Source organism: Notamacropus eugenii, chromosome 3 (genome assembly GCF_028372415.1).
Source record: "Notamacropus eugenii isolate mMacEug1 chromosome 3, mMacEug1.pri_v2, whole genome shotgun sequence".
In the NCBI taxonomy this organism is placed as follows: Eukaryota; Metazoa; Chordata; class Mammalia; order Diprotodontia; family Macropodidae; genus Notamacropus; species Notamacropus eugenii.
This window is the reverse complement of record NC_092874.1, coordinates 167,954,524-167,967,686: the sequence shown is the minus strand read 5'-3', so window position 1 is coordinate 167,967,686 and position 13,163 is coordinate 167,954,524. Positions and strand designations below refer to the sequence as shown.

General features: G+C 38.3%; 1 protein-coding gene across 7 annotated transcripts in view; it reads right to left on the bottom strand.

The window, feature by feature from the left end:
* Nucleotides 1-13,163, bottom strand: part of FRMD4A (FERM domain containing 4A) — a 547,164-nt gene that overhangs the window by 89,779 nt on the left and 444,222 nt on the right. For all 7 annotated transcript variants that reach the window (XM_072653270.1, XM_072653269.1, XM_072653267.1 and 4 more), the window contains 3 exons: nt 11,036-11,101; nt 10,789-10,846; nt 6,743-6,829 (listed from right to left, as the gene is read on the bottom strand). In XM_072653270.1, the coding sequence (XP_072509371.1) occupies nt 6,743-6,829; nt 10,789-10,846; nt 11,036-11,101 (211 nt within the window). The remainder of the gene's footprint in view (nt 1-6,742; nt 6,830-10,788; nt 10,847-11,035; nt 11,102-13,163) is intronic.

Sequence of the window (13,163 nt, the reverse complement as noted above, 5' to 3'; positions counted from 1 at the left end):
GGGTTTTCAGTGGCTTATTTGCATGATAGCCACAGATCATATTTATATATATGGTGCTGTATAATACAGTGCAAAGTATATCCACATAAACTTTGCAAGTAAAAGCAATGCAAATATTATTCTTTCCATTTTACAAATGAGGAAACTGAGGCACGGAAAAATTGGCAATTTGCTCAAAATCACATAGCTAATAAGTGGCAGAGTCAAATTCAGTCAAATTCTTGCATGCTCAAGTAATTTTGAAATGTAGCTATTAAGGGTGTACCTGCCTCAGGGAGGAATTAGATTTTGGATTATTTTGAATCTGTTTCATTATAAAAATCCAAGGCAATGTTGCCAGGAGAATGGCTCACTGCTTTCATCTTAGAAGTGGTCTGTCACAACTTCCTGAGAGGCGGAGTGTGATATACAGGATGTCTCAAAAGTCTAAAAGCAGTTTCAAGCTTCTAAGACAAAACAATCCCATATTTTCCCCTTAACTATAGCAAAATGCCCAGCAGTGTAGATATCCTAGGCAAAATGAAAATGCTCTCTGCATTGCATAGACATCTGCTAGCACCTGAGCAGCTTGTATTTCTATGGGGCTGACTAGATGCTCTCCACCTATAACAACCAGGTGGAGGCAATTTCACCTGGACTCATTTCACAGCTGCTAAGTTACAGTTCAGTGTTTCCAGGTGCATTAGTTAGAGGCATGGAATTTCCACAGTGGAAGATATGACAGACATCAGGGGGTCCCAGTACTTCATTTTAAAGAGAGGCTGTTGATATGGTTGAGGTCATATTGCTAATCAGTGGCTAATTGAGACTAGAATCCAATTCTCTATGTAATTAGCTAGTTTTAAACCAAGTTCTTATATTTTATGAAAATCTACGATGTCATAATATACTTCTCATGTTTTTTATCCACTTTTATTTAGCAATGGTTCAAGAAATTATCCCAAAATGGTATGTGTGTGTGTGTGTGTGTGTGTGTGTGTGTGTGTGTGTGTATGTGTGTAGGGTTTTTGAAATAGAAAAATCTGGTGACACTGTTAAGAGTGGATTTTTCATGCCAAACATTCTTGCAGGCCTGGTCTTTGAGGATGCCCCATATGCCAGAAACTGTTGAAGACAAGGTTTTGAATCCTGCCAAGGCCCACTCAACATTTTTTGTGAGATCTGAAGGACTGATAAGTGGGGATATGGGGTAGGGATAAGAATGGGGAAGAGGCTCTTTGATCAAAGCACCATGGGATGAGCAGAGACTACAAAATGCAAAGAATGTTAAATATATAAAGTGTCCAGCCCAGACTTTGGTATGCATGGAGAATGCTGAAGACAATACAAATAAGAACCCAGGACCAGACTAAGCAACAGCACTCAGAAATAAGGAAAAAAGTCAAAAAAAATAAACCATTCTTAACAGAAATGGTTACACTGAATAATTAAATAGGACAACTCCACTGGGAATCAAAGTACAATTAAATGGAGAATTTCCTATAAATATGATTTTCTTTGTCTCCTTATTCACTCAGTTCAAAAATCTTTACTAATTTATGGCCATGACATCAATTCCCAGAGTAAATTCCCCTGGTCGGAAGTTATTCTCAGGGACAACATAAAGCTGCTTTGGCCACTTCAGAAAGAAATGTTAAACTGGAATAAACAGCAGTCCATTTAAAACCACTCCTCTTTCTGAAACTTCACTGGGGACTCCATAATGCATCTAATTGAACATCTAAGTATACATAAAAGCCCATCTAATAGCACATCAAATAAATAAGTAAATAGGAATTGCTAGATAACAAGAAAACCATACCGCCATTTTTCCCCATGAGGAAGATTTCAACCCATCTAAACTGGTAATCACGTTGGGCCCTCTAGATAATGATTTATACTAGTACATAGATAGTTGCTGGTTTTTTCTCCCTGTAGAATATCTTGCCACAGTAGGGTCTCCATTTTAACTCTCTGACACATTAATTTTTTTAAAAAGTTATTCTTAGGAGCAATGAGATTTCTGAAATAGGGTATAGGGTTATAAAGGACCTTTAGGGGACATTTAGCCCAAACATCTCCTTTAACAGACACTGAGGCCAAAAGAGGGTGTGACTTTTCCTAGGGTCACAGAGAAATGAGTAGTAGAGCTTAGATTTATATCCAAGTCAAGTGTTGGATTTGAAATGGAAGGACTTGGGTTTAAATCTTGGATCTGTTCCTTATTACCTAGGAGACTTTGGGCAAATTGCTTAGCCTTTTAGGGCTAAACTCATCTGCAAAGTGAGGGGTAGGGTTAGATGGTGTGGACACTAAAGTCTTTCCCAGGGCTAAATCCATAATTTTAAATCCTACATCTTCCAATTCAGTATTTTGTGTTATACCAGGGGTGGGGAACCTGCAGCCTCAAGGCCATATGTGGCCTTCTAGGTCCTGGCTGCAGCCTTTTGACTGAGTCCATGATTTTATTAAAGGGTTTTGGTCTGTGAAGTTTGGATTCAGTCAAAGGGCCACACTTGAGGACCTAGAGGGCTACATGTGGTCTGGAGGTTGCAGGTTCCCCACCCCTGTATACCAATCTACCATGAGACATGAAATCTTGTCCACCAATTTCAGAAAGGGAAAAGAAAGTAGAATGCTTTAATGTGCATTGGGTATGCTGCAGATGGAGCTTGGGTACTTCAGTGTATGTGACAACCATGGTCATCTCTGAAATAACTCTTAAAATGTTAGAAAAGAGGATCATGTTGACCGAAGTAAACAATATTCATTTACCATGATCCTTTAAAGGGGAATGCACTTTCTAAATCCTTGGGTCCATATATGAAGAATCTGGGGTCCCCCTCTGGAATCAGAAGGCCCCCCTGTTATCACAAATGTCTGCCAAGCTGATTTTGTTGTGGTTGTTGTTGCTTAATTTGGAATCTGATTTCAGGTGAGAAATTGTAATAATCTTTTGACAAAGTTAATTAAATATCTATTTAACTGCTCTCAGGGCCAAAGGATGAAAAAGAAATTCAACTTTTATACTGTGATGGGAAGGATTAGGACAATGTTGATCAACTTCAGGGGTTACCAATGACCCTGATGAGACCATGGAGGCATAATCTTCTATTTGAGGGCATCTTCTAAATGTTCATGCCTACTGTTAGACAAAGGAAAAGTCATCATCACTGGTTGCTGAAGATAGTTGAAGGCTCTCGTTGGTAATCAAAGCCCATTTCTTTGGTCAATTATTCAAGTCAATACAAAATTTAAGTTTTACCATTAGTTAGAACTACCAATTTGATTATATTTGCTTCCTTATTTCTTGAAACAAACACATTTATGTAATCAACTTTTGCATTGAATTGTCCCCTTCTCATATACTTACACACATGTGCAGACTAGTAGGCATGCTAAAAAAAAAAAAAAGCCCATAGGCCACATGTATTCATATTTGCCAGTGCCAAATTCTAATCTTTTCTCACAATGGCCTAAAAAACTCAACGCAAGTGGATTCTGTCAGTACAAACACCTTAAAATACTCCCACTGGCAACATAAATCCCCATAGGACTTAATATAAAGGAGTCATGGGAAAGAACAAAAAGATAAGATCACAAAAAGATGTGTTTGAAAGTGGAACATAGTGTTTTAATGCTTAAAAGGGATGCTGAAGTGGAGAAGGAGAGCAAGAGAATGAGAAAGAAGGTATAATTGGGGAAAGAAAGAAAAGGGAAGAGTCTAGCATACTGATGGAGGGGACAAAATGGCAGCTTGTTCACATCATTTCTAGGGATTTTAAATGTCTAAATCTGATTTATTTTAGTACAGAGGCATTTGGGCAGGTGCTAATTTGCATAGTTGTAAGTACAAACAGTTGATTTTCCATATATAGGTATTGCCTATTTGGGAGAGTTTTGTAAGACTGTTCTGCATGTACGGCCCCAGAATACTTCCCAAACTGACATTTGAGCTTGGATGGATAAAGAGAAACGCAAATGGCTTGTCTGCAAGGTCCCCTATGTCATGTGTTTAACAATTCCTGGAGAGCTAAAAAACCTTCTTTATAGCCATTTGAAAAAAGAAGTAGAAGTGAGCCTCTGCACAGCAACGTTTTCATCAAGTCTCTAGGCCTCAGGAAGTGGGGAGGGCAATGGACTCCTGGAAGAGAGCAGGGTGACCCTTTGAGAATGAGATTGCCAGTCGCTACTACCTAGCACAGGATACTCCCTCTACTCTTTTGCACCTCTAAAGGGGAAGCTATATTTTATTTTTTCCCCAAAGGCAGCCTGAGCCCAGAAGGGAGAGTGAGCTATGCCGCACAATATCTGACCCCACTGGCAGATGGAAGAAAAGCTGTGAAGTCTGCCCCAGGCCAGATTTGGAAAACCTAGAGCAAGTTCCAACAGTCAGTTGCCATTTCTGGAGAGCTTTCAGCATGTCGGCAATGTTTTTGTAAGGCATATGGAAACACTCCAGAGGATCTGTTTAGGCTGCTTAGCTCTTCTGACTGTGTTAATTGTTTGCTAACGTCATTAAAACCCTGCTTACCACAGAATGCTTCCGGGTCCTCCAAGGCTGGGAGAGTAGCCTCGCCCCTACCACTGTGGTCTCTCGAGTATTCATCATTATCATGGTACCATTTGCCTTCCCTGCTTCAAATGGCTCAGAAGCTCTAGGAAAACTCTGAGCTTGTTACTGGGGCAAGAACAGCTTACATCGGAAGTGAACAGACCTCCACGTAGAGTGCAGAGAATAGACCAGCCCTTACTCTTTTCTAAGTGCTATTGTGAGGCTTTCTTTGGCAGGAGTGGCTTTGGCAATGTGGTGCCCTCCAAAAAAGCTGGCCCATACTGTTAGCTCTGTGCAGTGTGCAGTGTTCATCCTGCCTTTGGTCTCTTAGGATCCCAGTTTCTCATCAGTTTCTCTTTGGGGATATGTATTATTGGGTACATGTCTTAGCTAGTTTCTTGCCCTAAAGTCTTACTTTAAAATGGAATTGCATTTACAGACAGGAACTTTTATGTAAAGGAGCCAGTAGGCCAAGAAGATCAGTTCTTTTGTGCTTAATGTAATTTTGTATATAAGCCTTTTATTGTCCTTTATATTCTCATGTGTAGGTAGTTAGGTGGTGCAGTGAATAGTTGGGATTGTAGTCAGGAAGACTCTTCTTCCTGAATTCAAATCTGGCCTCAGACACTTATAAGCTGTGTGACAAATCACTTAACCTTGTTTGCCTCAGTTTCCTCATCTGTAAAATGAGCTGAAGAAGGAAATGGCAAAGCACTCCAGCATCTTTGCCAAAAAACCAAAACCAAACCCATGAGGTTTGGTTCCTGGTAGTTTTTTTTGCTTTTGCTTTTGTTTGTTTTTTGCCTTTGTAACATGAAATGGTGTAGTGGAAAGAAGCTGCAACTTTGGGTCAAAAGTATGGTGGGGGATCTCTTGTGAATGACTTCACCTCTCTGGGTCTTGTTTGCTTCATTTGAAAATGGGAATATGACTTCGAGATGATCTTTAAGGTCCCAATTCAGAGGTAATATTCCATTATTCTAAAATGAATAGGTATGTAGGGGAGAAAACGAGAGAAGCAAAGACAGCAAGAGAGTTAGAGCAGCACAGAGAATTATTCAGAAAGACAGTGTGGGAACCAGGCAGCAGAGACACAGAGAAGGGGAAAAAAAAGAATGAAATACCCAGCTCCTCTTCTGGATCATAAAAACCAAAATGGAGAGATTTCAAAGACAACCACATAATAATACACATCACCTCCAGTCCCCCAAACAGCCAAATTCCTACTGAATTGTTCCCTGGTGAACCATCCATCCATCTCCTGTCCAAATTCCTTTCTTTGAACTTAGTGGACCCAGTGATAACCAAACTAACATTCTCCTCTCTGGGGTCAGTTTATTCTACCAATTTAATAAAGAAGCAAACCATGGACAAATACTAATTGGATAAACTAAAATAAACTTAGATATGCAGAGTGCCTTACAATCCTACTCATGGAAAGCTATCTAGGGTGACATAATAGGCCAATATTGCTTTCTCTCTCAATATGCTTTTAATATAAGTCTCTGAATCTGAACTGGGTTCTTGCCATCATTCTCTGCCAGGAAATCTGATTGTTAGCATTCTCCTTGGAGATCTTTCCATTATAATTTTTCAATTTGTTCCGGTCTGGGAAATGTGTGAACACTGAGGGAAAAAGGAAAGAAAGCGCCTTCGAACCTTTTGTTGTGTGTTCACAATGACTTTGGCAATAGCTTCCTGCCTGGCTTTCTCCTCTCTGTTACATGTCCTTTAGTTTTCCAGATTTATCATCAATGCCTTGATGTCAAAGGATATTGTTACTGATTTATATGTACTCTCTCCGTCCAAACGTACTTTATGGTTCCCTCTTTTCTCTGGTACATTATGGAATGCGATAGGCTATCAAGGTTCACAAACACTTCTGTTTTAGAAACAAAAGTTGTCAGAGTAACTTAACCAGTTGTACAAAACCTCCCCCAAGCACCAAACAATGGATCTAATGGTCTGTCTTTTCTCCTAAAAATCATACCATCTATTGGTTCTTGGGGATCAGAGAGAAGAGGAACTTGGCCTTCTCACTTTTAGTTTTCCTTTGTGATGTCTAGGAAAATAACTTGCTTAGGGAAATCTAAAATTTAAGTGATGCCCATCTTCTTAAATGATGGCATATTTATGGGACCAAGGGTTTCTTTCATTAGGCCAGTTAAGACAGTAAGACATTAACACAACAAATAATAACACACTTACCTTCCTTGGTTTCACTTTATCATGATAGTCATATTGGAAAATTCCTTTGTAGCTGAGTCCTAACCACCATGGAATTCCCTGCTTATCCTAGGATATTAAAAAAAAAGGGTGGGTGAGGTGGGATTAATATCATTGTCTACAGAGGCAGAAGTTTAAAGATGAACCAGGGGAAAAGTCCTTGGTTCACTTGAGGAGGCAGAGGGAGAAGAGGAGCTTGACACAGGGAAGGTTTGTTTGTTTTGAATTTTTCCAAAGCTTTAATTATGTCTAAAGACTGATACAGAATTAGGAATTCTAGCTTATTATTATCAAGATTGTGATTTTTGTTATTATTCCAAAAGTCACTTAAGAAGTATTAATATCCCATGTTCTAGGAGACTCAAAGTTAGGTTCCTCAAAATTAGAAACCTAATCTCCTTTATCTAATTCTGACAGTGCTCCATGATTGAGTGAGAGTTTATTATGTGTGCGATGCTGAGGAAGAACATGACAGAGTAGAATGAAAACTGAATTAGGAGTCAGGGACCCCAGAATCTAGTGGCAGTTGTACCACTTATTTATTATCAGGGTGATTGCACCTACATGACCCCTTTAAGAAAAATACTAAATAAGAAGAAACAATCACTTTACATGGAAATCCTTTCTGGGCCTTGGTTTCCTTTGCTGTAAAAGGAGATGCTGAACTAAATAATTCTAAGGTCCCTTCAAACTTTCAAATTCTATGATTCTATGGGAAATGCTTGTCCTTTTTGCTCTTGAGGCTTTGGGGATTGAGGACTGGCTCCCTCATTCAGCAGAAATGAATAAATGCATTTTGTGGGAGTTTAAAGTAGAACAATAAAGGTGGCTTTCTGGAACTGAGGAATTCACTGACAAGGACAGTTCCTGAGTTGTATAGCAACATTTGACAATGCATTTGGGGCATCCAGTGGGATTATTATAGTAGTGGTACATGTGTGTAGTCCTTTTTGCTGGGGAGGCTGAGGCTGGTGGATTGCCTGAGTTCAGGAGTTCTGAATAGCAGTAGGGTTAAAATGTAATGAGTGATCCACACTAAATCTGGCACTAATATGTCAAACCCCCAGGACCGCAAGGCCAACAGGCTGTCTCTAAAGAGAGGTGAACTAGCCTAGGTCAGAAAAACAGAGCTGGTTTGTGAGTATTGAAATAGAGCCTGGCAGCCTGGGAAACATAAGGAAAAAAAGATGGAAAGAAGGGTAGAAAGGAAGGAGAAAAGAAAAAGGAGAGAGGGAAAGAGGGGGAAGGAAAGAAGGGAAGACAAGAGATAAAAGAAGGAAGAAGGAAAGAGGAAGGAAGAAAAGAGAGAGGAAAGAATAGAAATTAAAAAGAAATTGAAACAAAGATTCTTACTTCAAAAGAGATTTATTTTTTTTTGTCATTAGATAGTAAAATTTTAATAGCTATTCTAAACACCTGCCTAATACCTCCCATTTGTATATCTATATGTAGATATCACTGTCAAAAGTTTACAGTGATTTCCAGAAGGGTGAACTAAATAGCCTTTTCCCTTATATCATATAAAAAGGAGGTTCCTCTTTGTCAGAGTTACAAGGGCTGTTAACTAACAACAAAGGTGTTATAGGTCTATAGTGAGAATGTTCAGCAGTTTTGCTCACTACAATGCACAATAATAACCTGGAGTCTCTACCTCTGACCCCACTGAGAGCCCAAACCTATAGGAAGGCAAGTGTTTTCCAAGCCTGGAATGTCTCAGAACCTCAGAGGTAGTTCTCTAAAATCCCCCCTTTATCAGAATAGGATTTTATTTGGGGAAAAATGATTCTTATTGTTTTTTCTTAGGATCTGAATATAGGGTATGGGTGTTTTTTGCTTTTCTTTTTTTAGCCTATTTTTAAGATGTCATGTCTTTGCCTGAACCTTCTTGACAAAATCTATGTTTATATATCACAATGTTTTCAGCAAGCAGAACAGGAATAACCTAATATTACTGCAACACTGAATTAAACAGGTTAACGTTCATAACCCCCTAAGAGACAGCACTAGTGAAATAATAGGGCTACAAAATGCTATGTCTTGATATAACTGATTTAGGCAGACTTGGACTCCTATGCCTTCTACTCAAAGAGGCCATCGAACAATTACTGATGCTTTGAAATTCCAGAAAAGTCAAGAATCCGAAGTCATTTAGTCTCCTGGAAACTCCAGCCTTATTGCTTCTCACTAACATAAAGTACAAAAAAAGCACATTCCCAAAGTTTATTCAAAGACAGAATGCATACAAGAAGGGCACACATAAAGTGATCTTTTGTTAAATTGCATAGCGGTCCAAGCCAAGGCCACAGCCATGGGCAGTGAAGTTTAACGTCTCCAGCAGGCTTGCCATATTCTTTGGAACATTTGTTGAAGCCTTTAGGAGTTGGTAGGCTGAAGAGAATCCTAACCTCCATAATGAGGAAAAAAATTTTAATTAAATCTTTCTCTGAGAGCAAACGATGAATTGAAGTTTACAAATGAAAAGTTCCAGGCTCCTAATTTTGTGCTCGGATGCCTGTGCTATATTCCTCAATCTGGAATATTTCTATAGTGAAAAAAAAAAACAACAGAATACACAATTTTGTCTCTATGAAGCTTCTCTTATAAAATTTGGAACTTGTTTAGTTTTTTTTTTCTCTCTCTGCAGCAAGAGCAGGGCAAATTGGAATGAGTTTAGAAATTCTTAAAAGGACCTAATTTAAAAATGGGAGTGCTTTTCAATACTATAGCCAAAGTGTGATGAATTCCTAGCCTCCTTAGGTTAATAAACCCCTTTCCTTTAAGTAGCTAGATTAGCTACAAGTTTCTTTGATTATAATCCAGCAGGCCTACAAATCTTCCTACTCAGGCAGCGAGGTGGCACAGTGGAAGATGCTAGCAACTACCTCCCAGGGTTGTTGTGTAGATCAAATGAGATCATATTTATAAAGTGTTTAGCACAGTGCCTGGCATGTAACAGACATTTAGTAAAGGCTTGTTTCCTCCCTCAGGATCTGAGGATCCTATAACAGATTAGCTGTGTTTCATTGTAGGATCTCGTACAAGTCTCTCAACCAAAGTTGGCAGAGGACAGCCCAAGAAGCCCAGGCTGAAGAAGAGCATGCTGTGGAATAATGTGGGAACAATGAAATGCTGTTCTAACTTGAAATTCTCTGATGTTCAAAGGCGTAGGAAGGGTTAATTAATTGAATTATTAATTAATATTAATTTATTATTATAATTACATATTAATATATTATGTATAAATATATAATTATAATATCATGAACTAAACACCAAAATAATTAATTAGTTATACATTTCCCACGAAGACAAAACAATGGGAAGAGGGTTTTCATTACACACTTTGGTTAAGTATCAAAGAAAACTTAGTGAACCCAAACCTTGTAAGAATATGAAATAAGTTAACTAGACTAAACAAGAGAGCTTCTGAATATATCATATGACCTTCAGCTTTGGTTTCCTAGTATATGATCCTAACGTTTGGCTCTGTCATGGAAGCTGAATTGATTAATGGACCTTGAATAAAGTCTGAAGGAAGGATGAAAATGAGCATTTATTAAGCATCTACTATTTTATCTACATCTTACATTTGAGAAAACTGAGGCAAACAGAAATTAAGTGATTTGCCCAAGGTTATACATAAATGTGTGAGGTCAGATTTGAACTCTGGTCTTCCTGCCTTCAGGTCTAGAGCTCTATCCACTAAGCCACCTAACATACATATGGAAGAAATTGATGTAAGAGTAGGAAAGTCTACATTAATACATACAGCCTTCAAAAGAGATGATATTTACAACTGCTTGACCTTTGTTGTGTCCATTTTGGCTTTTTGTGTGCTATTAATTTTGTATTCCCTCCACCTGGAAGGAACAGAATTTTCTGTGCTTGCAGCATACAGCCCTTTTAACCAAAGGAATACAATAAAATCTTTAACATGGCTGTTTCAGTGGAAAACTCAGAGGGCTATATTTCAAGAGGGATGTTCGTTACCCTCAAAAAACTGGGTTTCCCATTCTGAAGTCACTTACCTTCACTGCATAATAATGTACTCCATAGGTAGGGAGAGACTCTACGATGCTCATATAGCTGTAGAATAAGGAATACAACACATGAACACAAAAAGAAAATATTCCAAGGTTGTCATTTAGTAAAAATCAGTTTATTCTATACTCTTTTGCATAGAAGCTTTCCCTTGTCAGGCATTTACTTGAAGGAAAGATGGAAACATTATCCTTAGGAAAGTTTTTCAAACAAACGCCGAGAATTCCCACTTACTTTACAATTGCTTGGCCTCTGGTTTGACCGTTCAGCTTCTTGTAGTGTTCTATTACTCTGTCCTCGCTGGAAATAGAAGAAATATCATTTATTTACTGTAGTTCTCAGGTTAATGAGCGAGCAACTTGCTACCTGAACTACTTCTCAAAGGATCATTCCCAGATGGTTCCAGGACCAGACAGCTCCAGGTGGAAAAGATTTTTCCCTATTGCAATGGCATTTTCATTCTCAGCATAAAAGACTTCCCACACAGACTGCGTAGAGATCCAGTAAGAAACAATTTTCTCAAAGGACTCCCTAATTCTCTTAATTCAGTCAAATGCACAGTGGTGTGGTTGGAGACCAGGTTTTGGGAGCAGCCTCTTGCAAGCTGCTAAGACACTGCTGTATTGCTTCTGGAGAAGTTTTGGAGGGAGGTGAGAATGTATGTGTGTGTGTGTGTGTGTGTGTGTGTGTGTGTGTGTGTGTGTGTGTGTGTGTGTGTGTGTGAAAGATAAGGTGAAGGACAGGCATCATAATGGTAAAGTGTTAGATTTGGAATCAGGATGATCTGGGTTTGAATCCTGCTCCGGACACTGAAGAGTTACATGACGCTGGACATGTCCCTTTTTCTCCATTAACTTCAGTTTCCTCATTAGGGAAATTAGGACAATAATAACACTTACTTCAAAGGGTTATTGTGCAGCTCAAGTGAGGGAATGCAAATAAATTAATATGAGTGTGACTATAAAGGAGGGAAAAGTTATATAGCTCCGAGAAGACAAGAATATTGGATATTTTATTTTGTGCTATCTATGACTCTTTTCTCTTTTTTCCCTTCTCCTCTCCCTTTTTATTCCTCTTTCCTATCTTTTTTTCATTTCCCCTTTCTATCCTCAATAGATACAAGGTAAAATTAAAGTAGAATTAAAAGAACAATATTACACAATAATTACTACAGTGTAACAATGATCACTAAAATAAATGGAATAACAAATATAACAAATAAATGTAATGTAATAAACAATAGATAACATAAAATTAGTAATAATAAATATTAAATAGATCACTGAAAGAAAATTGAACTCTGAATAATGGAGAAGTCAGTGAAAGTGCTGGAGAAAAGATGAGGTAACATATCTCCTTTATGGCAGAGAGACAGGAAACTATTAGGGAAAATAGATGCATTAGCAACATATACACAGTCTCTGGTTTTGCATATTTTTTTCTCTTTGTTACAGAGAATTTAGTTTGGAGGAGATAATGGGAAATTAATAACGTGAAGATGAAATCATTTTTATGAATTAAAAAGGACTTCAATGGAAAGTAAAAATGTGGAATATGGTAGGTGCCCATCCTGCAACTAGTGGCCATATGATCTGGAGTAAGAAGGCACAATGAAATGATCTTAAAATAACACTTCAGGGATAGGAATTTTAACCTTTTCTGTCCTGTATAAATTCATTTACAGTGTACAGTGACTAAGAGTAGGAGCTGAGAAACACAAAAATGCTTGAGATACATAGGCCTTTTGCCATTTAGCTCCTGAGCAGTCTCAGGTTCACTGCTGTGAAACAGCCTAGAACTGGGAGAACCAGGGGATTTGATGGAGCCAGTTGGAACTGGCAAGAGCTAATTATTAAAATTTCAGTGTGAGCATTAGTACCTCAGAAATCAGCTAATGCTACAAATCCGGACTTGATTTATTATTTTTTTTATTGAGAGCCTACTTTAGATGTAAGAAAGAAAGTAACAGAGAAAGTAATTCAGGTTAAATTTTAAAATGTTTCTTGCATACATTTGTATCCAACTCTTAATGACCCCAGTTGGGATTTTCTTGGCAAAGATACTGCAGTGATTTGCTATTTTCTTCTCTAGTTCATTTTACAGATGAAAAAACAGGTAAACAGGGTTAAGTGACCTGTCTAGGATCATACATCTGGTTAGTGCCTGAGATCAGATTTGAACTCAGGAGGATATCTTTCTGACTCTCGGTTGATAGTCTATCCACTGTACCACCTAGCTGTCCATCTCCATAGAACCAGTTGTTGGACATTTAACAACATAATTATTCCTGGATGGAACAACCTATGAAAGATGCAGGAGCTATAATCAACCAGCTTTATAAAATTAATTAGTTGGGGGCAGC